Source organism: Amblyomma maculatum, chromosome 11, assembly GCF_055883805.1.
Source record: "Amblyomma maculatum isolate TAMU_Amacu chromosome 11, ASM5588380v1, whole genome shotgun sequence".
In the NCBI taxonomy this organism is placed as follows: Eukaryota; Metazoa; Arthropoda; class Arachnida; order Ixodida; family Ixodidae; genus Amblyomma; species Amblyomma maculatum.
Genome location: NC_139354.1, coordinates 45,328,222 through 45,355,044, shown reverse-complemented (window position 1 = coordinate 45,355,044; position 26,823 = coordinate 45,328,222). Strand labels below are relative to the sequence as shown.

General features: G+C 47.7%; 2 protein-coding genes across 3 annotated transcripts; both read right to left on the bottom strand.

The window, feature by feature from the left end:
* Nucleotides 1-2,357: 2,357 nt before the first annotated feature.
* LOC146173712 (serine/arginine-rich splicing factor 6-like) lies at nucleotides 2,358-19,173 on the bottom strand. The gene is made up of 8 exons (XM_084585038.1): nucleotides 19,027-19,173; nucleotides 18,086-18,219; nucleotides 17,535-17,605; nucleotides 16,396-16,509; nucleotides 12,566-12,638; nucleotides 9,217-9,290; nucleotides 5,231-5,353; nucleotides 2,358-3,631 (listed from the first exon to the last, which is right to left on the bottom strand). Exons 2-8 carry the CDS (start codon nucleotides 18,206-18,208, stop codon nucleotides 3,367-3,369), a joined length of 843 nt encoding a protein of 280 aa, XP_084441164.1. The 5' UTR covers nucleotides 18,209-18,219; nucleotides 19,027-19,173; the 3' UTR covers nucleotides 2,358-3,366.
* Nucleotides 19,174-20,192: 1,019 nt separating this feature from the next.
* LOC146173711 (serine/arginine-rich splicing factor 5-like) lies at nucleotides 20,193-26,459 on the bottom strand. 2 transcript variants are annotated; one of them, XM_084585036.1, is made up of 9 exons: nucleotides 26,254-26,459; nucleotides 25,509-25,633; nucleotides 25,192-25,262; nucleotides 24,984-25,070; nucleotides 23,618-23,687; nucleotides 21,365-21,438; nucleotides 21,161-21,274; nucleotides 20,895-21,074; nucleotides 20,193-20,697 (listed from the first exon to the last, which is right to left on the bottom strand). In XM_084585036.1, exons 2-9 carry the CDS (start codon nucleotides 25,629-25,631, stop codon nucleotides 20,382-20,384), a joined length of 1,035 nt encoding a protein of 344 aa, XP_084441162.1. In that variant the 5' UTR covers nucleotides 25,632-25,633; nucleotides 26,254-26,459; the 3' UTR covers nucleotides 20,193-20,381. The 2 variants fall into 2 exon arrangements, with proteins under 2 accessions (XP_084441162.1, XP_084441163.1); XM_084585037.1 differs by having other exon boundaries at nucleotides 21,173-21,274; nucleotides 26,254-26,458.
* Nucleotides 26,460-26,823: the final 364 nt, after the last annotated feature.

The following is a 26,823-nucleotide window of genomic DNA, read 5'->3' as shown; positions in this document are numbered from 1 at the left end:
TTCCCAGACTACACTCCCCTTCTTCGTCTATTTCCATTTTTGTGTCCTTGCTATAAATTTCCTGCGCCATTAGACAATAGTCAATGGTCGTCTGCCTGTTGCAGAATTCCCACGTGATTTGGCCTTCACATTTTGTTTCTCTATTTACTATAACTAGATCGTGTCGCTCACAGAAATCTAGCATTAGCTTGCCGTTATAATCCGTGTATCCATCCAGATCGTCGATGTGGCCGTTTATGTCCCCCAGTAGAATAATATTGGCCCCGTTTCCAAACTGGCTTATATCGTCACTGAGACATTCAACAAGATCCCTGTTTTCTTGCCTGCATTGATGTCCTGTTCCTAAATAAACTACCCCTAGCCATGTCCTTATGCCGGCAATTGTTCATGAAACCCAGATATGTTCTTTACAAGATGATTTAATTATTTGCCAATTTGTTCCCTGGTGTATCAACATACCTACCCCTCCACCCTTTTTTTCCGTTCTCGTTCTGTTGCACCCTTCCCAGACGTAGCCTTCTATAAACGGCGGATCTTCTAGATCCCCGAGATGAGTCTCGCAAAGAGCGTACACACCTATTTTGTCATCCTTCAACTGCAGTTCTATCTCTAGCCATTTCGCTCTTTTTCTACCACCTTGCATGTTTATGTAGCTGATCCTAGTGTTAAATTTCTTTTTGTACTTTTCTTACTCGACCTACTCTTTGCCATTTTTGGGGGCTCAGTCTCCATTTTTACACTTTCTTCTGCTTCACTTCTAACTACCTCTGTGCACGGAGTCCTCGCGGACCCCCTAAAAAAGCTACAGCCCTGCCTGCCAGGCGCCAGCCGATCTCTGCTCCCACCCTTCTGTTAAAATGAATGCCATCTCGCTGAAAAGCCCTACCAAAACCTGCTTTATGTACCTCCCTGTTTACCTCAACCACTTCGAAACGCTTCTCCAGGCTTAACTTTCTGATGTCCTGATTAACTGTCACCACGTCCTTTTCCATCTTTCCGTTCAATCCTAGCACCTCTGGCACTGTGCATACGACTATCTGCGTCTGCTGTGCTATCTCCCTGATCTCGACAACTCCCTTAGCTAAACTTTCCACCACTCCTGCAGCGTCACCATTTAGGACATCGTTTAGCCCTGCGGCTACTATTACCATACTGCGCTCTGCGGAATTCTTCAACAGCCTATTTTTACTCTCTTTTAGCACTGCCCTCATTGTTCTCCTTGGGAAGGCTTCAACCAACACACTCTTATCACCCCTTACACGTTCCAAGATATCTCGCTTGCACCTGTTTACGTTAGAATCTCCGGCGATAAGCACCTGGGCCTTCTCTCTCCCTCTCCGAACTGTTGGTTTCTGCTTTCGGTTATCTGTGTCCTTATCTCTGGGATTTTCATTCTTCCTTACTTCCTTTTTTCCGGCGTCTTAGCTGCTTCTAAATAACTCTGACGGTTCGGATCCGCCTGAACTACTTCGCTTATGCCTTCCATGCCAGTGCTGGCCCCAGCCACGTGGCCCGCATTGGAATGTTCGTCCTCGTTGGTTCCAAGTATAAAGTCGGCCCCCTTTTTTTCAATTTGAGTAAGCTGTCCAAGCAGCTTCTGATTTTAAATCACCCGCGTGTTCGCGTCATCTAGCGGCAGCATTGAAAACTACCACCAACGGCTTACAGCCTTCGAGCTTCCCCTCTAAGCCTCAGGTCATCCTTATGAATAAAGTTTCTCCGCGCGCGATGATCTCGGCTCGTCATGAACGGCCATGGCCGGACCCGAGGCGCCGCCAATTTAAATCACCCGCGCGTTTGCGTTATCTAGCGGCGGCAACAAAAACTAGCACCAACGGCCTATGGTCTCCGAGATCACCACCCTGATCTCAGAGGCCATAGTGTCACGGTGGTTGGCGCCATTAATGTGACTGCGATGTCACCAACCACTGCCATGCCTCTGCCACTGCAACGACCCGTGCGCACGGGCTGCACTCTCCCGAGTCGGCTCCATCGTGCAAACTGCGCAGAGGCAACATCCCTTCTATTCACTTTCGCTCTTTCATTTTTGCTTCCTTTTAATTAAAAAATTGTAGGCGTTTTCGCACCTTTGTGTTGTCCATATTAGTGTACATTTTTTTCATTAGCAAGCTTACTTTCAACTTCCGGGAATTTGGGCGAGCACTTTTGAAACAAATATCAGATAGAATAAACAAATGTTCGCGCACTGCTTCGTTATAACTAGGTTCGACTGTACATCTAATACGACAACCACCCTGGCTCGCCATGAAGTAATTGCTCGCAATCTTCCTTGAGTGCCAGTCATAAATGTCGAAACACTAAAAAACTCAACTTGTGTAATCAGGCACCCACACCACTGTTTGTCCTGCAAACTTTATTTACTGCACAAAAAAAAAACTTGCACAACAGTGAGGGAAGCTCCACAAGAGAAAGATCCATTCCAATGTTACATCCAAAGTATTTTTACACGAGACAAAACATGGCATCGTCACAAAACGGTTTTGGTGCAGGCATGATTGTAGCATTGACAGAAATACCCCCTTCTTCACCACACCTATGTGTAAACACAATCTTCCACTCATGCTTGAAAAATGCCAATGCATGATAATATAAACAAGTTCAAAACGGCTGTTCTATTTTTCCAGCCACGATTTAACAGCCACAAAACAAATTGGATGTCGATACTTCGCATCATTTGTTCGAAAAAAAATTGCAAGCCGAGCCCCTATTTCCCCCACATGATAGACTGGTGCTAACCTAATCAGATTTAGGATACACGGAAAGAGATTATCTCAGTCCGAAGTTTGCAGCCATGACGCTGCCGGTGCCAATGACATTCGCCGGTTGCAAATGTTTCAGGCGACAAGGCTCCTATTCTTAGGACAGTCTCATCTCACAGTAATGAGACAGACAGGCCTTCCCCCATAATGAAACTTGCACGCCAACAAGAGCCGCTGCTTGGCAGCAATCCTTCTGGGACAGTATAACCCCGGTAAGCGGCCAACTTTGGACAAAGACTGCTCGAAAAAAAAAAACTACTTCAAAATACTGGACAAGGCACATAAACAAACTGACCGAGCTGTACCACGCAGGATACCATGCTCCGTAATTAAGCGCTCAAATTTCATGGCAAGATAGACTTTGCATGATAAAAGTACAAAAAATGAAGTTCACACAATGTGCACACGATGTTACATTTCCATTGCCAGAGACAATTGGCAGCCAGCACTCCTCATGAGGCAACACCAAAATTCATGAACGCGATGAAATTCGCCAAGAAAAAAATGATAAACAAATGAGCTGGCAGACACTGCCCTGCATTCTTGCAGCCCTGTAAAGGGGGGGGGGGACCACGTAAGCTGCTCCTTAGTTGTCATCTGGGCTCTGTTGCCGCTTGTTGGGTGGCGGCGAGTTGGAAACTGAGCGACGCTGCTGAGGAGAGTTGCTCCGGCTCCGGGAACGCGAGCGGTTGTTGCGAGGGCTGTCAGATCGGCTCTTCCTGCGAACGGGTGTCTTCGATGCTGAACGGGAGCGAGAACGGGACCTCGAACGGGAGCGGGAACGGGAATCCGAAGTCGAACGGCGGGACCGGGAGCGGGAACGAGAGCGGGACCGAGACCTCGAACGGGACCTGAAAGAAGATGGAAGACAGACGCTTGCATTTACGTCGGTATTGGCATCCTCGGGACACTGGGCCAGCAAAACACACACTTAACCCCGAAGGCCACTGATACCTCTCGCCGGAATACATCCCACGCACCATCCCCTTTCCTCTTACCTAGCCTAGCCTCTTCAGCAATATTTCACTAAACAGTTTGTATATGTTACGTAGCAACAGTCAGCAGCCCCACCTATGAGCCAAATTAGGCAACTCCAGCAAGCACTTATTCTATTACACAAACAGTCACCTACCAAGACTAATAAGATACAACTCAAGAACAATGCAGCTAATGCCCCTCATAGGGGACTCTAGTGTAACACTTGGTCACAACACCACTGTCTATGCCACTATGATGGGTCAATGAAATGACAGATGAACTGTTCTGAGCGGCATTTGTAGCTTTGTTCCCAAGTTTCTCGGATTCAAAAGCAGTGCCTTGAACACACAACCAACCATCATTCTGTTCAAACAGACGTTCTTAGCAGAGATAGAAAACTGTGCTGGCGCACTGCATTGCGAAGTGGCCCCGAACAGTCTGCCATCTGGCACCTGCCAATCTCAATACCACAGTCGCGTCCCTCCCCCACCCTGCGATGGACGATTAAGTCGGACATTTTAAATGCTACAACCCTCTCCTTTCAGCAAAGCAACGGAAAATAAAACTGCGTTTACATTTTTTAAACACTTTTATACGCATCGCAGGCTGATGATCTCCTGTAGTTCATAGTCTCTAATCAGTTTTGCGCACGCAAATATGTCTGCCGCCAGCGCACGCGCTACTGGAAACGACGCTCACAGCGATTGTCAAGCTTTAGCTGCTGCTCAAGTGAGCATGAATTCCGAATTCGTATGCTTTAAGTTATTTTATGGCTAAAGTGTTTAGTGCTCTTCATGACGATTAGCATTGTTCAACCCGATTTACTCATCGCTAGTAAGCAGGCAAGCCTACATATTGAAAAATATGTGGGTGTGCTTTTTTTTTCCCCCCGTTGACCGGATTTTTCGGTTTTCTCAATATCATAAGTGGACTGCACCGTATATCCGGGTTTAGCTTTATTGAACTTTAAAGCTTGAATATTTGTTTCGAGCTTATTGCCTTGCTTGTGAAATGTACACCACTGAAATGGGTAATCGGATCTTTATCTTTTGTTGTAATTGCCAGAATGTGATGAACATCTAGACAGCTTCAGGTTTACCGTTTAGGCTTGTATGTCGTTATTACATGGCAATTAGAAAATATCACGCGCAGAAAAAGTGCATACTGTGTCCTTTAAAAACATTTTCTTGAAATTAGCAATCTTGACTTAGACCATACTTCCTAGTAATCATCAAAAGCATTTACAGACCCACAGACCATTTTTCTTTTTGTCACGATAGGCTTACAAAAATTACTGAAGATACCAGTGTGAAACGTTGTGCCTGATTGATGTTATTCCTAGCCAGTCTGCCAAATTTCCATACTCTTCAAGTCGAAAAGTGAGGACGCTCACCGTCAATCCCCTCGTCCCCCCTTAACCGTATACCACTTTCACAACGAGGTCAACGAAAACCTTGAGCTTGTAAACCCACCGGTTGTTTGAAGGTCGGCTCTTCTTGGCTTCATACAGCTTAATCCGACGGCCACTCAGGTCCGTGTTGTCCAACTTGTTCAGGGCATTTCTCATGTCAGCATAGTTGGAGAACTCTACAATCCTGTAGATGCAAGGAAGTGGGTACGAACACCTAATTATGCATACTGCCCTTCTAGTAGCTCTGACTAAATGAGAGAGCTCACAAATGTCCAATGCTACTAGAGAGAGAGGGCGATCTTTGCTTCTTAAGCTAGCAAACCATTTCACGGCCTCCTTATACTTACAAAACAGCTAGCACTTTTCTAACTCTCTCAAATGCTAGCAGCAGGCTCAGAAATGTTTGCTGCTGGACTGGCTGAGGTTACAGTTCTAGACAGGCAACAAGTACCGTCATCAAGGCAGCTGCATCAGCTGCAAAAGTTGTTTTTTATTGCACGTCGGACAGCATACTAGGTCTGTCTCGCACCAGCTGCAGGCATTGTACCGTAAAAACCCGCGTATAATACGAACCCGAATATAATACGAGGTGAAATTCTGGAGACGCGAAATGGAAAAAAAAAGTTTTTACCGCATATAATACGAGAGAGAAAAAACAAGACATTTATTGAAATCGGACCTCACACTTCAATCACTTTCATCTTCAGCAGCGCTTTCCTCGGAAATTTCTTTGTCGGACAAATCATCCCACAGGTACTCATCTTCTGTGCCATCGAGGGCGTTTGAGATGCCGCACTTCTTAAACGAACGGCGCACAAGCTCCTCTGGGATGCTTGCCCACGCGTCCACAATCCATTTGCACAGCGTGGCTGGCGATGCTCGCTTCAGCCGCCCGGCCGGCGTCACTGCAGGCTCACCTGACCGCATCCATTCCGCGTAGCATCGCTTGACTGCGTCCTTGAAGGGTTTGTTGACACAAACGTCGAGAGGCTGAAGTTGTGAGGTCATCCCACCCGGAATCACAACAAGTTCTGTGCGGCAGTCGCTTAGCAGCCTTTTCACCGAGTCGGCCAAATGGCAACGAAACGCGTCCAGCACGAGGATGGATGGAAAGGACAACAGTGCACCGGGCCGTTTGCACCACACTGACTTCACCCAGTCGAGGACAAGATCCTCGTTCATCCAACCTTTTTCGTGGCATCTCACGATGACATTCTTCGGCAGCTCCTCACCTTTCGGCATTGTCTTGCGCTTGAAGATGACATAGGGCGGGAGCTTGCGGCAGTCTGCCGTGCACGATAGCATGACTGTAACCCGCGTCTTCTCGTTTCCAGTAGACCGGATACAAACTTGTTTAGAGCCTTTCTCATGGACGGTGAGGGGCGATGGCATGTCCAGGTAAACCGGCGTCTGGTCAGCATTGCCTATTTGCCCCAGCTGAAAGTTTTTGGTCTTTCGCAAAGAAATCACGTGGCGCTGAAAAGCCACCAGCAGCTCTTCGAAGGATTCGGGCAGCTTTTGTGAAATCGAGGTTCGCCGGCGTAGCGAGAATCCAGCACGGCACATATAGCGATGTATCCAGTGCTTGCTTGCTTTGAAGGCGGAGCTCGGAATTCCCTTTTCCCTTGCAAGCTCCCTAGCTTTTGCTTGCATAAGCTCTACGCTCACAGCTAGATGCGATGCTCGCTGTTCTCGTACGAACTCCGTCAGAGCGAGTTCAATTTCCGGGAATGCGCCATTCTTTGGCCCGCGAAAGCTTCTTCGCATTCCCTTGCACGCGAAAAGGGCTTCTTTCTGTCGTCGCCATCCGCGGATGCTTCCCTCGGTGACGCCAAACTGCCTCCCGGCCGCACTGTTGCCGATGTTTTCAGCAACTAAAATCACCTTTCTCTTAAAAGCAGCCGAGTACTGTTTCCGAGACCCTGGCATCCTGCTCGTTCACTTAAAGAAAAAAGCGTGCACTTTTTCGCGAACCGTGGTTTGCACGAGAGCACATGCGCTGATGCTGTGCGCACTCGACGACTCAACAACAAAGAGACGACACCTCGACGTCGTGGCCACTGCGGGGTGCGGCCACGTTAGGGCAACGAAGCCAAGCCGTAGCCGCACATCGATAACAAAGCCAAGCCGTAGCCACGCGGCAACAACGAAACCAAAACTTCTCGCAAAACTTTGACATTTTGGTTGGGATCCGCAAATAATACGAGGCGGAAATTTGGAACGCTGAAAGTTGGAAAAAAAACTCGTATTATACGCGGGTTTTTACGGTATTCCTGCACGCTTCTCGACCACTTTCACATATCTGAATTGCTGCCGCCACCAGCTGCATCCCCTCCCAAGTTAACCCAAGGTACTGTCAGCCATCTGTTCTTGGCCGTTGCCACACTGTATTGAAAGTGAGCATGACCTCCATAACCTCATGGGGTTGGAGAAAATCCTTACACAGATACTGGCAACAAGGCAAACAAAAGCAAGTTTTTCATAAGAAAAAACAAAGGCATGTTCACGCAGCATATATTTTGTTGTTTTCATGGCCCGTTCAGTAGCTTGTAATACGGTTAACCAGGACTTTTTTCCACTTCACAGTGATCAGTGTTAACGAGGTCTTAGTGTACATACCCCTCGATGGATACTAGGGAGAACAGCCTTTTCATGACCTGCAAGTCCAGCTATACCTCAGAACAATGAACATGGATATTATTAATTATTGGCTATACATCAAACTTTCCTTAAGTGTTCTCAATACTACCTAACAATATTTCAGCACACAAATTCTATAATGTATATACTGAATGTAGTAGACCATGAGGTGGATACATCGAACTCCCAGCACCAAATGGTGCACGCTCAGATTGCAGGAATAAAGCTCTGCCACTGTACGCACGTGGCTAGCAATGCAGCTTTTACTCTGATGTACAGCCGGCCAAATCTTTAACTGGTGCGCGTGACAGCCACATTTTCTGTGCTCCTGTGCCCTAGGGCAGATAAAATTTGCCCCAAGGTCAAGATTAGACAAGGACTTGGTGAGCTTTTTAGCTGATTAACTCTTGTGCAGCACTCAGAATCACAGAAAATGTGGCTGTCACTTCAGTTCAAGATTTAGCCGGCTGTACTGTTATCGATACCATAGGGCTCCTACAGAGAAAAGCTACTCAAGGAGGCACTTGGCCTGCTGTCCATAAGCGGTGTCATGGGTTAGCAGTCTCGTGCAGGGAATCCAAACTGGCGCTCTGTTTCCTGCAGACTCCGGCATCGCCACGAGTGTCCTCGAAAATGTTAACAAAGCTCAGAAAATTGGTCATACCATTTCTCCAGCAAGGATCGCCAGTTTCCGCTTCTCGAGCGACTAAATCGCACTGATTTTGCGTGCACCTCTGAAGAAATTATTTCGCTATGTTTTACTTGTTTGCTATAACTAGGTTTTACTCTACCCACCAAATGCACATTTCATTCTTATTCACAGTGTCGTGCACTACACCCAAAACTAAAACCAGCAACGCCTATACCTCCGACACGTAGCTCTTCTGCCTTCCCTTGGGACAGCAATAAAAAATTGACAGAGGTTTAGCATGGATATACTTCAAGCTTTTTATATATCACAGGATTTTGCTATTGCTATAAAGGCAGTTCTTTGGTCCATCGTTTGCCTTGGTTTCAGTATTGCCTACGATGAGGCTCTAACTTTACATTTCGCGTTGTAGAACCAAGTCTATACACCCATCATCTCCCATGGCTGGCTCCGATATGCAACATCGCACAGCCGTTTATACCCATCGTCTGACATCACATCAGCAGTTTCCACTCCGCCACATCACATGACTAGACAAACTACTTGCGCAAGATGTAAGGTCAAAGGTCAAGCGGTGCAACACCACGGTGCACCACATAAGGCAAAGCTTAAAGCCGCCACACGACCTCTGGCACACTTAAGGGCAAACTCCCGGCCACAGCGACCTTGGCTTTACCTAGCGTAGTCAAGCTTTCGCTTCGAAAGTACATAACAGCTGAAATTCCCCTTCAACCCTGGGTAGCACCACCAAGACGTACCCTTGGTTGGGCCGGTTGCTATGGGCGTCCGTGAAGGTCACCTCACCCGCCTGGCGCATGTAGTCTTTCAAGTCCTACGACAGAGAGGGAGGAGGCCACCATGGAAGGAAAGGGCAGAAGGAGGAGGGCAGAAAGGGCAAAGGTAACGCATCAGTCCAGGGCCACAAAAGTCAGACGACATGCATCAACACAACAAACTTGGAAAAGCAAAAGGCTACTTGTACAGCAGCGTGTCTCCAGACATGCTTTGTTAACCAGTCACATCCGCATGTTCCGGCATGCACCAATGCTTTACTAACACCACCAGAACTCAAACCGCGGTACTACGCACGAAAAGGCACGTCACCTGCACACACTTAAGAGGTTTATTAACATAGCATGTAGAAGTGAAACTATGACAGTACAGACCAGCAAGGAACTGTAAATGCTAGAGAAGCTGTCTCTAAAGCAGCAGTGCCATGAGGAAGTAATGGCTGCTAACTAAAGTCTGGAAACTACTGGTGAAGCACTTGACTATGAGTTCCTAGTCGGTCAGTTGCCAAATTAATACTCAAAGAACACAGCACAATTAGCGTAGACAGTAGACCAGGCTCATAGTTCACGTAACCCAAATAAAGACTGCAAACGGGTGAATTAAAAAAAAACTGCTTTCTCTTTTTCTCGGTGGGTCCATCTGTCTCGCGATTTTGTAATTCCCTTCACTTTACCTTTTTTTAAAAGAGGAATCTCTCTTGGCCAGAGAGTAACACGGGGGCTGCACTGCACGAGCTTTTGCTGAAAATTCTACCGTAGTCAGCGTTATTTTAAACACCTAGCTGCTCAGCACCATCTAGCCATGCAACATTACCGGGCTGTAAAAACTAAAAACAATTAAGAACTGCTTTACACAGTCATAACAATCAGTTGCATACAAAACTCTGTTAGGCCCATTAAAGCATTGTGGCGTACACTTACCGAAATGACAATGAGGCTACTGTCGAGCGGCCGTAAAACATCTTTTTCAAGGACGGTACTCTTGTACACCGATACGCTTTCTTATCCTAATAATTGTCCAATGCCTCTATACGATGTGCACTGCTAATACACCACCATACAGGAAACCTTGCAGGAATGAAACAGAGAAAGAAGAGTAGACAATAGGAATAGTCCGTTTTCATTCCTATTCCTTCCTCAGTCAAACCCCTGCACCATTTCCCATAACAATGTGTCCACATCAAACAACCTCACCAGCAGCGCCCTCTCGCTAGGTCGCCTTGACATATGGCAGCTACAAAAGCCTCGGCAACAGTGCAGCCCCGCGCACAAAGAGAGCACACAGCCCTCGCCGCCGCAGACCATGGCGGTCGCCGGCGAGGAGGGAGGGCGCAGCGGTGGCGTCCAGTGGGCGATTTACCTTTTGGGGGGGGAGAGGGGGCGCCGGGGGTGGTCCCGATCCTCAGACCACCCCCCCACCGACCAGACCAAGAGAGCACACCCATTGAGAGAGAGACCACCCTTGCGCACAGAGACCACCCAAGACAGACACCGTCAGCGAGAGGACGAGACAGTGGCCGCCAGCAAGCGACGGCGTGACTGTGTGCGCTACGGCCGGTTGTCAAGCCCCAGAGAGAAGGGGGGGAGGCACTTCCTTCCTTCCATTGCGCATCCATCCATCCATAGAGTGGATCCATCAGGACTTCCGACGCCCTTTTCCTGAACCCCTAGACCAAGACGGGGAGGGGGGAGGGGCACAGCGCGGCAAGACACCACCAGGTGCTTGCCACACGCCTATGCGCCGCTTGAGAAAACGGAGTAGCCGCCTTATCCCTGGGCCGAGCGCAGAGTAGCCACTCGAGGGCTTGCGGTTGGGTAGCCGCATCCACAAACCACCTTCGCTGGTCACTAGACACAACCTCCTCCTCGTCTTGGTCAGACGGCGACCTTCTTTATGGTGGGGCAGGGGTATTGGGGGGAGAGAGTGATGCAGCAGAGAGAGAGAGAAACAAGTTGTCACTCAAGAGGGCACAGAGAGCTGGAACACTGCACAGCGCCACTCAACGTTCAATCACGCTCAACAGCCATGGAGGCCTTAGACATTCAGACCAAGGTCCACCTCATGCTGCCCAACAAAGTTTCCACTACCAGGGTGCTCAACAAAGACTCACACGCAGTAAGGCGCAATGCACCCTTACGTAAATGTCATGCTATGAGTTGCAGTGATTACGGCTCTTGCCAAGCCGTCGCAAGGAATTTCCTGAAGAAAATTTATGCCAATGCCTTCTCTCTTTGTGGTTCCAGTCGCCTCGCCAGAGGGACTGTGCAGTGTTCCAGTTCACCACAGCAGCAAATAATGAAAAGTTCCCAGCATTTCCACCAGCAGAAAGCTCCCAATGAAAATGTTTTGCGACCAGTTGAGAAGGTACTGCAACTATCCAAAAAAAAAAAATACATGTTTAGTAAAAGCGGTTCTTCTGTCTCCAGCAAACAGTGTGTGTGGCTGTGGAGTTGTCACTCAAACATTCGATCCCCCGTAGTACAAAGTTTATTTCAGTACTTCCGAGAAACCTGCCTGGCAATAACGGAAGACAGCCTTGCAAGCAGAAGCAGTCCCTTCTTTTTTTTTTTCACTATAAATTTTTACATTTTTATTTTTTTTTATAGCAGACTTCGAAGACTTTCAGCAGAATTGCGAGAGAGCATCATAACTTACACCGGAGCATTTTCATCCAGAGGCCATCACAGGTGAGAGCTAGAAGCAGCACAGTGTGATTAGCTACCTAGAAACTGAGGTGGATACGACCGTCCTTCACAGCTTTGCAGAGAAATAAGCAACGAGTACAGCGTCTGAAAGGCATATGGCCGTGCTTACAAAACAACGCTCTTTGCCGAGCAGTTAAGAGGTTTGTGGTAACCCAACCGCTATGTTTTTAAGCAGCGCCATGACCACACAAGGGAAACACCTGAAATTTAGAGACCGCCCGAGACTTTTTCTTTAATGACCCCACAGGTACAGGTTATACAAACAAAGTTCCAGCTAAGCTTTGGACGGCCCGGCCACCACTTCCCGCCGGACCAAGCCTTTCAATGAAAGAAAAAATGAACAGTCTTGGCCTGAGCCTGGAAAACCAAGTGCTGGATTGACAAACACCACAGCCCCACAGCGCGTCTGCTGCAAACTTGGACGGCAAGTCACAGTTGACTGCTCTGAAATGTTCTACTCCCGGCTAACTGCAGCGCCCAATTTTGAAGACTTTTTTCAGCTTAGAATGCGTTGGGATGCATGCAGCAACAAGAGAATGGTGGGCATGCGTGATTCATGATGGTGCGACCGCGCGTGCGTCGCAGCCGTGCATGGCTCTTGCTATTTTACCTGCCAGCTGACGTGACTGCTGAGGTTCTCGACGATCAGCTGGTAGTTTGTTCTCACGGGAGGACCAAACCTACTGTTGGCACCAAAACAGAAATGAGACGAAAAACAAAAGCAGAACTGTAAGCGCCTTCCAAGGTCACAAAAGTGTCCAACAAAATCACTTTCCCCCAAAAAACTGGCCGTGGCTTAGCTCAGCAAGGCCAGAATATATGTAGTGAAAGCATGTATGCTGGCGCTGGGCTAACTACTACTCTCCAATCTAATCCAATCCAGTCCAGTCCAACGAAGTACAGTTCATTCCAGTGAAATGCAATCTAATGCAATCCAATCCTGTCTGATCCAAACTAGTCCAATCCAATCCAATCTAATGTAGACCGATCCAGCCCTGCCCAATGATATCATAACTACTATCATCCTAACGCTAGAGAAGGAGAACTAAGATTCGCTACTCACTATGTCTAGCTATGTTGTTGTTGCTGCATTAAAGACGAGACATTTTCTTCTGATTGCTTCTTGATTCCCAGATGGCGCAGCAAGCGTGCAGCGTCCGCCAGCTGCGGCAGTTGCTAGGCAACGGCTCTGTGCCTGCCACCACGCGAAACTCCTTGTTCATAGCCAAGGTAGCTTTCGCTACAATAATTTTTTCAAGAATTGGCCGAGGTCAGGGCTTTCCCCGCGGTGGGCAGTAGTGGCATCGCCACCCTCTTGGGCTTCAAATTTGTCATACTCGAGGACAACCATACTCGAGGACAACTTACTTCGAGTGATGTGACCAGTCGGGCCACTTGAGCCACTGCAGCGCGTGTCACTGTCCTTTTAGTTTTATTTGGGGATGCCAACACGCAGTTATTACAAGTCATATTTTTCTCTCTCTTAAGGGGGAACCCAGGTCTTTGCGGCCGAAAATAGGTCAGAAAAATTGGTTTGTCAATCTCCTCGCTCTCGCGATCCAGAGACCACAGCTACCTCTGAAGTTTCGTTGAAAAATATTGTCGAATTCGCACGTTACACTGTTTCAAAGGCAGAATCTGAGCGCATCGACCTTTAAACTGAGGTCAAATCGCGCCGAATTTCGATCGCCCGCAGTTCAAGAAATATGCGATGGTATCGTTCGAAAGTTCGCGATTCAGGCCATTCCTATATTTCGGTTGGAGATCATGAGCGAGCCCACCGAAGCAAAACAATGAAACCAAATTGCCTGAAGCAAACGCTGCTATTGGTCTCCTACCACACGTGAGCAAAATGACGAGCTTTGATTGGCTGGCAGCATCGACTGCTCGCGGTCCGGTGCCATTTTGAGGTCTCTCCGTCAGGTCTCGTCGGCCTAGCATCATTCCCTCATCGTGACCACAGCACGAAATGCACAATATTTAGATCCGCACTTCGTTATTAGCCAAAAGAAGTAGCGAAAGGAGATAAATGTGGCGGGGAGGCTGCATCGCTGCATCTGGTTACCTACAATCAATAACAAAGTGCCAACGCACCGCATCGAGTCCATGATGGCCTGATAACTGCGTAGCATAGCCAGTCGTGCTCGCCGCGACAGCGAGGAGCGGCACGATCTTGTCGAGGCAATTTCTGCCGCGTAAGGGCACCTTAATCGCGATGCTTAAGAAGCTTTCAATGCCCGGATAGATTGCCCTGTGAGGCAGTGCCGCGACCGGCCGCTGCGGCAGTCTCGAAACAGCGTCCCGCGACATGCGGAATCCCAAACCCTGTCGAAATAAACTTGCTTCTGAATGCTATGGTGTGCAACACGAGCAACGAGCGCTTATCACTAGTTGCAGGCCGACTGCGTTTACGGCACGATTGTGCGAACGGCGATCACGCGCCAGAACTTGGCACCAACTTTTGCGGAGGTCCCAATGCACACGCAAGCATCTTAGTGGCGGCCTCCGGACCATGCGTTCCATTCGCTGGCAATTTCATTCTTTTGAGGTCAATTATACTGATAGTAAATGATGCATTGACATGGGAAGCCAGTCAGTTACTGTTAGCTTTGGTGCTTCAAGAATTTGACAATATGTTTCTTTCTTATTTCTCAAAGCTGCATTTTTGACGCATTCGGCATCTTGGAGGAGCGATATCTCTTATCAGCTATTGCTACGATTATTATTTTTTTTTTTTTGCTGGGAAGATGCTTATGAGCTGTGCAATAATATTAACTTTAAAACACTGGCTGATTGAGGAAACTTTCAAAATAAATCATTTGTCCGGTTGCCAAAACGAACTTCTGTTTCAAGTTTGACGAGTTGTAATTTCATCCAAATTATCCTAGGATATTCATATACGCTTATTGTACTCCTTTGTAACTCTAGATCATTTAAAAATAAAAATTTTCTCCACAAGGTCTTCCAAACAAAAGACATGCTTTCATTGCTGTATCAAAAACTATTTGCGGTAGAAGAAAAGTGTTTTGCAGTTTTGGAATCTGAATACTAAAATGCACAAACTCTGAAAGTTTGGCATAATCTATTCATAAAAAAAAATTAAGCTCAAGACCAAGGTGCCCCCTTAAACTATGTGCTTCCTCCGCTCTTCCAGTACGCCCAGTTCAGCGGAACCAAACCACATTGTGTTTTGAGGATGCTTCACCACATGAGTTACACACCATGTAGTGAAGCGAAATGCAACGAGGCTGTTCACACAACCTAGTTAGGCAAAGCGAAAGTGTCGTTTTGCTTTGGTTAGGCTTACATTTACACATGGTTTTGCAGCAACTGGTGAGACTATCGGGTTGGGGACGCTGTCACCTAAGAGAGGGAAGACTTTATGCTGTATCTACAGTCAAAGATGAAAGTCAAAGGTCAAGTGGTGGTACATGTTTAAGCTATATGGACACAGTGCGACCTCTGGCTCGTTGAAGGTCAAGCTGACGGCCAGGCTGATCTTGGCCGATCCATATACTCCGTTTCATACATCAGGTGCAACGCAGCGAAAGCTACGCAAATAGTCCGCAAGAAAAAAAAAGCAGGAGGCGTATCACTACGCGCTCGTTCTGTAGGCGAGTGGTTCCTGCCGAAACGGGCTCTATTCCGAGCATACACGTTTGCAATAACATGCTTCGTATGCTTAGACATCTTCACAGAGCGGATCTTAATAGAAAAAAATGCGCACCAAAGAATCATTTTCTCAAAAAGAGATGCGCAGCGCGGAGGGCACAGCCAGCGCCATCTGGTGGCACAGCTGGCAAGGTTGCAGGGCAGCAAAACGCGGCACGAACAAAAACGACATATAGAAACATACAAATTAGCCGAATCCGGCCTTTTCTCCCTAAAAAAGGTGCTTTTTATGAAGCTGATGGCAAATGTAAAATGTATTAAGCTTGCAGACAAAGCAACTATTATTTTCTCTCGTCAAGAGCAGGCACTATTTTTTATCGCGGATGCGGAGAGCGCGAACAAGAGCTGTAGCTTTGGTAGTGTTGCACTTGATGTATGAAACAGAGTATAGCATAACGAAGCTTTTGCTTCAAAATTGGTAATATGCGTAACACATTAACACTTAGGGCTCACCACATGCTTTCGTCCATCTGCGGCAAATAATTTACAACTGAATTTTTCACTGCCTACCGTCGCAGCTTCCGTAGCCAAATGATGTGGAAGTATAAGCTGCTTTCATATCACGCGAAGCATACAAAGGCCACAATAAACAACAGTAAAAGCCCGTAAATTCTAACTTCAATCATTTTAATCTTTGGAACAGGACTATTACCTGGTCTGGCCAAACTGATTTACATATAGAGAAGCCTATTAATTAACAAGCCTTCTGGTGTGCCAAAAGCAGCTACTTATCTACACAGCCCTGCATAACACTTATCAAAGACTAACCTCTCTCTGGGTGCATTGAATCGGCCAGGTGGCGACCTCCAGTCTCGTGAGCCCGGCGCAACAATTCTGCCGCCGGGGCCACGCCGACTTCCATGCGCCAGTTCCACAGAGACCCTGCATGAGGAAACAATGCATGAAACACCGAGACTGCTGCGAACCGAGAGGTGGAATCAGCCTCACCACACACAATGTCAAGCATAATCACTGTGGTGCTGAAAATTTAATGTCATGTACCCACACTTGCAACTCAGTTACATTTTGAATGGAGGTGAAATGGTAACATCCCCCCCCCCCCCCCCCCCCATTAACTAAACTGTCCTGTCATGGTCTACAGGTCTATGTAAATCTCTGGGAAGTAACACATCACGGAGCAGATATTAAAATCAAAACACTTGAAAATGCTATTCACTGGTGTGGTGTGTGATGTCAGCACACGTTAAAGATCCCCAGGTGGTCGAAATTGTTCTGTAGCCCTCCATTACGGCTCCTCTTTCCACTTTCCTCCCGTCCCGGTGCAGGTGTCCACAGAAACAAGTTAGACAGATACTGCACCTTTCCCTTCCTGTGAACCAATTATTATATATTATGATTATTAAATCAGTTGCCACAACAATGTACATCAAATGTAAGATGGCGCTTTAGTGAGTTGTCACACCACAGGATGTGTACGCTTCAACTTGCACGGCAGCAAGTTAGCCAAGCAAATTGATTTCAAGTCAGAAGAAGCTGATGAGGCGACAGCCTCTCGTTTTGCCTAGTCTACGAAAAACATTCACTAAGGTTGCCTATCCATCTCTTCTCAGCAGCTACAGATGTATGGCCAGGGTTCAGAGTACAAGCATTTAGCCTAATGGCTAATACAGCCAATTTAATTTTGGAGTAATTTTTATGGCATAAGGGCAGCTTTTACCACAACATGGCACAAGGTAGGGTTAAGAACCCATTTTCCAAACATCTCAAAAAAGCCCCAAGAATTCCCCAGCCAGAGTATGGCCGCAAACTTGACTTCATTATTCCCATAGCCCCACTATCAAGACAATGATTAAAAGACCTGCCTCCCCCCCCCCCCCCCTCACCCTCTTGCCTACATAAAGGAATACAAACACACACACAAAGGAAGTGCTTGATTTTCAGCATACCTTTCTCCAAGCAACTCCTTGCCATTAAGGTCTTTAATGGCATCATCTGCATCCCTGTGATCTTCAAATTCCTGCACAGTTCAGGGCATAGGCAAATTTTGTATCAATGCACAGCATTCGTAGTTTAAGCGCACTAGCCAGTACTAAAAACTGTTATGGCCTGTTGTATGTCATGCAACAATCTTTAGTAATGGCACTCTACAAGCCCTATTACACTTTGCAAATGGGCAGGCAGGTAGGACAAGGAGTTAACAAGTTTAAAGTAGTGGTTTCGGCAAGCTGGTTGCTCATGACATGTGGTGCTTTATTTTATTTTACGAACTTTATTTCTCCGAACTGGCTCAAGGCAGCGTGAAGTTAAGAGCAAATCAGACAAGGCTCGCAGCAGGTTTGTAATCAAGGCGCGTGCGCAAAAGCCGCATCGATGCGTGCGCATGCGCTACTGCGCCGCGCCATTGCGGTTTCTTGGTAATATGAAACCCTCCAACTGCGACATATAGAGTGAACCGGTAACACTGGAAAAAGTACAGAATAAAAATGCAGCAACTCACCACAAATCCGAACCCATTCTTGAGATGTATGTCCCCTACGCGTCCGTAGCCTTTGAAGAATCGGTCCACGTCCCTCTCCCGGACCTGATAGCTGAGATGCCCGATAAACACCCGGGTCGTCATGGCTTCCTAATCTTGAAATCGAAAGAGGAAAAGACGGCGCAAAGTGGCGCGCAATCAGATGCAAAAGAAGCTAAAATATGATGTGGAACCGCTAAACCGACAACCAATTCGCCGAGGAATCACTACACAGGCGAAGGCTAGGTTAACTAGGGCGCTTTTGTGCGGTCAGGCCACCTATTTCAGGCACGCGCGCAACAGCTGTGGCCTTCGCTTTGAGTGCTTTGTGCGCAGCAAGTCCATTTACCTCAAGCGAACGGGGCTCCCAATGGGAACAGGACGAGAATTTCCTTTCCACATTTTTGTTTTTGTTCCTGCAATTTTGCTGGCAGCTGCGCTGTTTGTCACGGCTGCTACTTTGGATACCAGCGCAAATAAGAAAAAACGTGGTGGCTACGACTCACAAAGCGAATCCGCCACACTGTTGGGGAAACTCGATAAAATATTCGGAAATACTGCGCAAGCACACACAAGCGCGCCATAAAGGCCAGCGTCAGCGCGTCTTGGTGCACATATGTTTACTGCAGAAAAATAATGACGCGAGAAGACCTCTACTTAACGTGAAATCTGTCGTATTAAATGCGAATTTCTCAGCTCGAACAACAGGCTACGTTGGCCACCTAAAACGCAAGCATGAACCGAAGCTAGCTTCAATAAAAATCGGTCCACAAGATAACGTCGGCATCCCTACTAGGCCTTTCTTCCTTGCGAGCTACGTTTCCAAAAGGGTCGCTGCGCTAGCTACGCTCGTAAAATGCAGGCTAGCCGCAAAATCGGTGATTGAACAGCAAATCATGTAGTGCGACGCTGGTTCAACTTACCAGAAGTCAGCAAAAAGGCAATGTTGCGTCGAAATTAGCGTCTCATCGGCCGCTTAGTACAGATCAACAACCTATCCAAACGCCTTCTTTGCCGAAACTGGCTCGACACAAACAAGGCTAGAGTGACGTCATCCGGCAAAAATTGTTTTCGCTGTTGCCAGCTGCCGCGATGGAAAACACGATATGGGCCGCAGTGCCGCAGTGTCTGCGTTTTCCTGCGACTGCTAGCGACGTATGCAGCGAACCAACATTTACATTACGGTTTACTGCAATGCATGAACAGCTATTGCAACTATTGTGGGCGCGTTTCTGGATGTGGAGCCTCACTCACATGTCAGAACGTTCGTTTTTTTTTTTTTTTTTTTTTTTTTTTTTTGACCAAACAAAACCGATGGGTGCGTCTCTACGGCTTTTTGTCAACCATCCTCTCCACCGCAGAGGCAGAGAGAACGTATTTACACCAGTGTACCTCCGGCCAGCCCTATCGCCTATCGTTTGGGACGGACGGCGGGGCCTTTTCAGACGTGGCTGGCCGGCGGCGTCCCAGGTCAGCTGGAGCAGTGTCCAAGTGGCGCAGCACTGCCTCCCAGAGTAGTGTTCCTGTCCTATCCCGAGAGAAACGGGCAGTTCCATGTGTTCGAGGATCCATCTCGAGCCGCAATTTATAAATTATCTTTCTCCCGAGAGCGGGCGTGTGAAGGCGGCAGCCTACCCTATGCAGCAGCCACCTACCTACCCAGTCGATAGTGCTGTAGAATTCGGCTGCAAGATGGCACGGGTGGATTGCCGGGGACAGTGTGCGCCGGAGGCAGAAAACTTTCTGGAGAAACCGGCCTCCTGCCAGGTAAATGTCCTAGGTAAATCACCTTTCTAGTAGCAGTGTGATTTCAGATTGGTTCCAGCCGAAGATGAGAGCAGCAGAGATGAAATATTCATCCCCATTACACCCCAAAATTGTTCCCACACGCGCACTTTCCATACATTCAATTTGATCTTTTTGCCTACTACCTGAACCCAGTGCTGGCACCCACATCCACCCATCAATTGTATTCAATTTAGAAAACTCTGGCACAACAGTTGCATAGCCTGAAAGCGTCCTCGTTGCCATATTGCTGAAGAATAGATCTCACCATGCGCAAAAATTCACTCTGCATCTATGGAGCATATTTGAGTGATACATAGAATGGATTTTATTACAGGAAGATATGAAATATACAGCCACAGGGTTACTATATACAGACTCCACGATTTTATGTGCGTATCCCGATATGATTGGGTGAGACAATGGCAAAGGGACACAATTCATTGTACGCTTAGTTAGCTGTGCAGAATCAATGCGAAACAACCATGTTACTTCAGCTATCATTCGAGTTGTCATCGTTGTTCTTGACTGGAGACTTCGATCGCGAACGAGAACGTGACCTAGAACGAGAGCGCGATGCTGAATGATGGCGGTTGTTGGTCTCTGGAGACTTGCTGCGACTCCTCGACTTGCTTTTAGATTTGGACTTTGACTTTGAGCGAGATCGCGATCGCGAACGGCTAGCAGACCGGCTTGAAGCACGGCGCTTGGGAGGTGGGCTCCTGGAGCGAGAACGCGAGCGCGACTGTGATCGTGAACGCCGCTTGACGGGAGTGCGCGAGTGGCTTCTTCTCTTGGCACTCCTGGACCTGCAACGAAAAAAAAAAAAGGCAGCCATGAAGCCAACTTGAAAATAAAGTGTTACTCGAAACACATTGGTAACACCGTGGATAGAATTCTTTCAGTACGTTGGCACCATTTTCCGCAGCAAGTCGTCGGTCCCGAAAGATAAGGTCATCATCGAATCCCACACACAATAGAGAGAAGTCAAGTGTTAAACACGAACCTGGAGCGACTGCGTCCGCGACGAGTGCCACTCCGTGACCTGGAACGTGATCGTGACCTGCGTTTGACCGGGCTGCGGGAACGGCTGCGACGGCGACTCCGAGACCGTGAGCGGGATGCACTTCGCCGGCGCCGCGCAGAGCGAGAGCGGGAACGCGACCGAGAACGAGACCTGCTACGCCTGAAAGCCAAGAATACAACACACACGTACATTGAGTGAAGGACAGCGGCTACAGTGGAACAGTTCCGCGCGAAAGAAGTACTGACGATTTGCGTAACCTCTTCTCCTCAATGAGACGGATGCGCCGTCCGCTCAAGTCCGTGTTGTCCAACTTCTCCAAGGCATTTTTCATGTCAGAGTAGGTCGCGAACTCCACCACCCTGCAAGGAGTAATAGTAAAGGTGTCCAAAAAGCCCAAATCCTGAAGCAACACCACAACACGACCACTACGTGCCAGAACAAACACCTACCCTTCGTTGCGACGCAGGCGATGCGCATCAGCATAGGTCACCTCACCAGCCTGCCGCATGTAGTCTTTCAGGTCCTTTTTGATGAGAGAAAAAAAAGGGGAAACAAAATGCAAAGGTCACACACTGCCTACCAGAAAGGCCTCCACACAATTCCAACACCACCCAAAAATGAAGGCAAGCGTTTGCGGGATGCACCAGGCGGCAAGAAAACTTGCAGCGCGTATTTACCGACAGAACATGACCCCTGCAAGTTGACAGCCATCGGCTGCATCCACAACCAAGTGCCGTGACTGCCCTGTAGCTCTTGGAATAAACTAATCATGGAGCTTACATGCGCCCATGCCCAAAGTCCCACCAGAGCAATGGGACAGCACAGAGGTTTGTGAATGCAGCCTATGGCAGCAGAAAAAAAAGTGCACAATGGCTGGCGCCAAACGGGACTGCAAGTAAGTTTGACGCTTGGTGCAATCCATAACGCCACACTGGTCCAATCCAGGAAGAGAGCTGCAAAAGATGAGAGGATGACTGCGATGCAGCTGCTGCGGACCCGATGATGTTTGCCGCAGTGGAGGCTGTTCGCGGCATTTCAAAGTGGAAGGAAGGCGTCGTGCGTGATTTACCTGGCTCCGCCCCAAGACCCAGGCCCAGACAACCAAGGTGGGGGGCGCAGCCAAGAACCGAGCCAAGCCCTTCACGAGGGGAAACGCCACACCAGGGCCGCAGCAGGCCTCCTCGCCCCTAAAGGCTCCATCATCCATCCACGGTGGGGAGGAGGTCCATGGGCCAGGCCCCCGCGCAGTCGCCCAATCACGAGAAAGCCCCTCATGGCGGCGAGAAGGCCTTCATCTCTCTAGGTAGGTTGGTAGGCAGGCGTTGCCCTCTCTCATCTCTCTTAGGGCGAGCGTCACTCTCTCGCAGGCCTTAGTAGTGGGGGAAGCCTCGGGTCCCTCCAAGCGGTTGGTCCACCGCAAACCTTAGGGTCGCCTCTTACTGGGTCCTCTCCACACCAGGGGGGGCACAAGGAGGAAGCCATCATCACAAGGGGGGATGTAAAGGAAGGAAGCCTGCCGCACCAATCCGCGGGTAGGCGGCGCGCAAAGGCTCGCTCCCCCTCTGAGCAGTGCGAGAACAGAACACACACACGGCCTGTTATTTCTTTTCGATTAACAGCTACACTAGCCCCGCAGCCCCCATTACTGCCTGTCCGATGCCAAAACCAGCCAATCAAGGTTGAACGCCCAGTAGTAAAATATTTCGAGGGAACGTTGGAAAATGAAAATGTAGCCCTAAGCACAAAGCTTTCCCGACCATCTATGAAGTACTGCTGCCAGCTCCTAGACTGCAAACCCAAGCTCTGAAGACCTGTCTGCTCCAGTGACCGAATTACACCTTACCAAAAACCAGATTACCGCCAAGTTATTGGCACTAAACTATACGTGACCTCATTACCAAGACTGGTGTGGTGCCGTGAGACGCCCCTAAAACCCACCAGTGATGTAGAGCACGAATGTTGGCAGTTCTCTGCATGCTTGGCTCACACCGATTCGAGCAGAGTGGGACGGTAACCACCACGAACGAAAAGAAAAAAGCTGGCACTCCCAGGAGCAGTACAAAAATATATTCACTCTGGAGAACCACTCCTCATGAGAGTGCAAGAGAGAAAGCCGCCAGTTCAAAGCCTGACACCTTAAATATTTAATCTCTAAACTCTGGGACAATATTTCGTGGCTACGCAGTTGGCTGCACAGCAGAATAAAGTCCCTTCGAGGGTTGTGCTCATAATTATTAGAATTGTGGACACATTCAGATTATTACATCAAGCCTATATTACAATGCAAATAAGTACATTAATGTAGTGCACTACACCACGCAACTGTGACTGCTACGAGATCTGCTGCTGCCTGCGTCTACCTAGAAGTTTGAACAGGGTACGAAGCATATGATATTCATTAACCGCAAGCTTACGCTCACATAGGGCCTCAGTGAGGTAAAAAAACATTTTAGCATTGTTTGCGGATTAACGATTTCGAGTAACTGCAGACGTGAAACCAAAACTAGATACGACGGAGTACTTGGTGTAGCGACACCCATGACAAAAGCTCCGCCCCCATAGCCTTGGGTGCATACCCACAGAAAGTGGCCCCTAGCATAGCTTATGCTGAACGAGTAAAAACGGGCATGAGCAAAGAAAGATGACACAATACTGAAGCTCTGACGAGACCAAAAATAGCCAGCACAAACTGAATGCCTCACCTGCCAGCTCACACGACTGCTGAGGTTCTCAACGGTAAGCTGGTACTCTGTTCTCGTTGGTGGGCCATACCTGCAGAGAGCAAAGCAAAGCAGATATTGCACTGAAAGCAACAAAAAAGGTACTACCCAAGAAATCCGCGCACCTGAACCCTTTCGGGACCACACCATAGGCCAAGGAGAAAAAACGGATACCAAGATTTTATGCAGGCTGCCAGGTCCACATTTCTGTACAGTGGGAATAGGCCTCGCCGTTTAGAGCTGCAGTTTCAAATCTTGCGACTACAGTAGAACCCCGATATAGTAAACTCTGATATAGTGAAAACTGATATAGTAAAGTGAAACTGAAGTCCCAGACAACTGTACATTCCCCCCTCTTTCATAGTAAAAATTTTTGAGGAAAATTTGTTATTGTAAAGTGCGTCTGGCCATGGCCTTCCCAGGAAATGACATCTCCGCACGCGCGCTACCCACAATCGCAAAGCATTAAAAAAACAAAAAACAAAACACAGATGTCCTTTTAAATGGCTTTACCACTAGGCTTGGTAGTACTCAGGAGAAGCCAACTTTAAGCATTGGAGCCATGAGGGAAAGCATGCAGGGTATAGGAAAAATAAAAAGTAAAGCCGTCCACAAGCATGGAAAGACTGTGGCGCGATCCATTCAGAAATTAGGAGAGAGTAAAAGTGAAGCGAGAAATGGGGAAGGGAAGAAACGACCGAACATTCACAGCACTGAGCAGCTCGAGGTAGCAGTGGCAAGAACGGGAGGCGCGGCATGTGCTGCAGCACTTGACTGCCGTGCGAATTTCTCATCTATTGCCTTCTCACTGACACAAACAGCAGATGATGCCGTGTTTCATGCAGCGCTTTGGTTTTTCACATGAAATCAAACTTGTACTCATAGCCACGTTGCCATCATGCTTAGGTACTTCCACAAGATTTTAACAAAAAATATATACGGGATGGAGAGACAGTAAGGGAGAGATGGAAGGTATTGCAAGTTTTTTTCATTAAACAACAAAACGTATTCAGTAAGTAGCCATTTAGTTACCAAACTGCAACTTCAGGACCATGTTATCACCAACCACTGATATGGTAAAGATCCTGGTATAGTAAAGAATTTTACCAGTGCCAATGACTTTACTATAAAGGGGTTCTACTGTATCCACCATTTCAGCTCTAGACTGTTTTGACGATACGAGCAGTAGAAACTCAAAGCTCTGAAAGTGATACAGGTGCACATCAACCTGAACCATTAACTAATGGGCAAAGGAGAGCAAATTTTCCATTTCAGGCTTTGTCTAAAACATGGGCCCATGATCCCAAAACTACACTATTATACAAACAGGTCCACCAAAAACGCATACCGGCGCCTTGGTGGTGACCGTGAGGCAGCGCGTGACCGGTAGTAGTCTGCTCCACGTCGAATTCCTCGAGCCAGCTCAACAGAGACCCTGTACAGCACAAAGGAGGAGAGACTATCACACTCCAAGCTAGTACAGTTAAGAATTCACCACGGCTTTAAAATGCCCCATTGTTAACATCCTTAAATAATGCAGCATGTGCACCACTTACCGATCGCCAAGCAGTTCCTTTCCGTTCAACTCGTAGACTGCATCGTCTGCATCTCTGTGATCATCAAATTCCTGGTAAATAAAAAACCTAGTTGAAGCTGCTGCCCAAGGAACTAAGCGTTCACTCTTATGCTGCATTTGAACCATTGTGTCGCAAAAAACTATCATCCATAGTTATCAATCGTTCGCGTTTTTGTGCACGTGTAGTGGAACAATATGGCGCACTACCGCCAGCCACGTGCTCCACAATGCAAACCGTAATACTATCAAACATTGTGACGTGCCTTTCACTGCGGGACTCAAAAACGCAATACTCACCACAAAGCCGAAGCCATTCTTGATGCTGATCTCGCGGATGCGACCAAAGCCCTTGAAGAAGCGCTCCAAGTCACGTTCCCGCACCTCATAGTTGAGACGTCCGACGTAAACGCGTGACGTCATCTCTGCCCACACAAAAAAAAAAAAGGGGGGGGGGGGGAGCAAAATGGTCCAGTCACTTCTTGGAACGCAACAACAGCAAACGCGTTTTGTGTAAACTATTGAGAATTCATCAGTAGAACGTTTTCCGCAGCAAGCAGTTGGTCCCGAAAGATGGACATCATGGAATTCTCAATCGCGCTGCGCAGATAGCAAGAAAATTCGAGAACAAGCATGCAAGCAGAACACGCCGCCCCCCACGCGGAGCAGCACACTGAATTTACTGCATTAAATTTCCTCACGTGCGACGCGACCGCAAGCTTATCGCAGCTACATTCTTGCAACCCAGGATCTCAAAAACATAGCCCAAATGAGTCCCAATCGGTATTAAAGGGATACGCACAGGCGCACAAAGGCTTTTTCATGAATAGGTTCCCGAACGCTTCGAATATTGAAAACCAATATTTGTGCCTTACATGCCCTTTTTCATCTAAAGTTAAATCTGAGCCTATACAAGCGGACGTCAAATTGAGCCCGGCGCATGTCGCGGCCTTAAGAATAGTAGGCCTAACCTCAACACGCGACATTGGTGGAGTAATGTTAAGCGGGACTGAACATCGCATGAACAAAGTGGCGTCGCACTTACCGCGGCCGTTGTCTTTGCTACAGGAAGCGGTTGAATGCGAGATCTGAACTCTTTCGATAAAGTATTTCTCAGCCTGATGATGAACCGTGCTGGAAGCACGCGTCCACAAAAGGTCACCTTCCCCAACACTCGCAGCCTTTGTTACGCCTCGGCAAATCTACGGGGTCTCTTAGGCTGTCTCCACGAGGACTGCATTTTGTTGCGAAGATACTCTCGATGCCCACCGTTTCTAGGCGTAGTGCTCTGAAGGTTTTAGCTTGTTATACTTTCAATTTACCAGCTGAAAAAGTTCAGTATAACACAAAGCTATTTTAAATTTTATACATTTGCAAGATTGGTTTGAAGAAAAAAAAAAAGCTAACAAAATGCGTAGAGTGCAGCACCATACACAACGACGAGTCTGTTTAATGCTGCATAACTTCTCTACGAGTTTAAAAGCAAATAAAAACAAACATGTCATAATTACTGTTTACATATGCTGAAAAGTAAAACATTTTACTAACATAATTTACAATTTTTGTGCTTTTGCGTTCTTATACAAATAGTCAGATATATCGCTGGTACAACTTC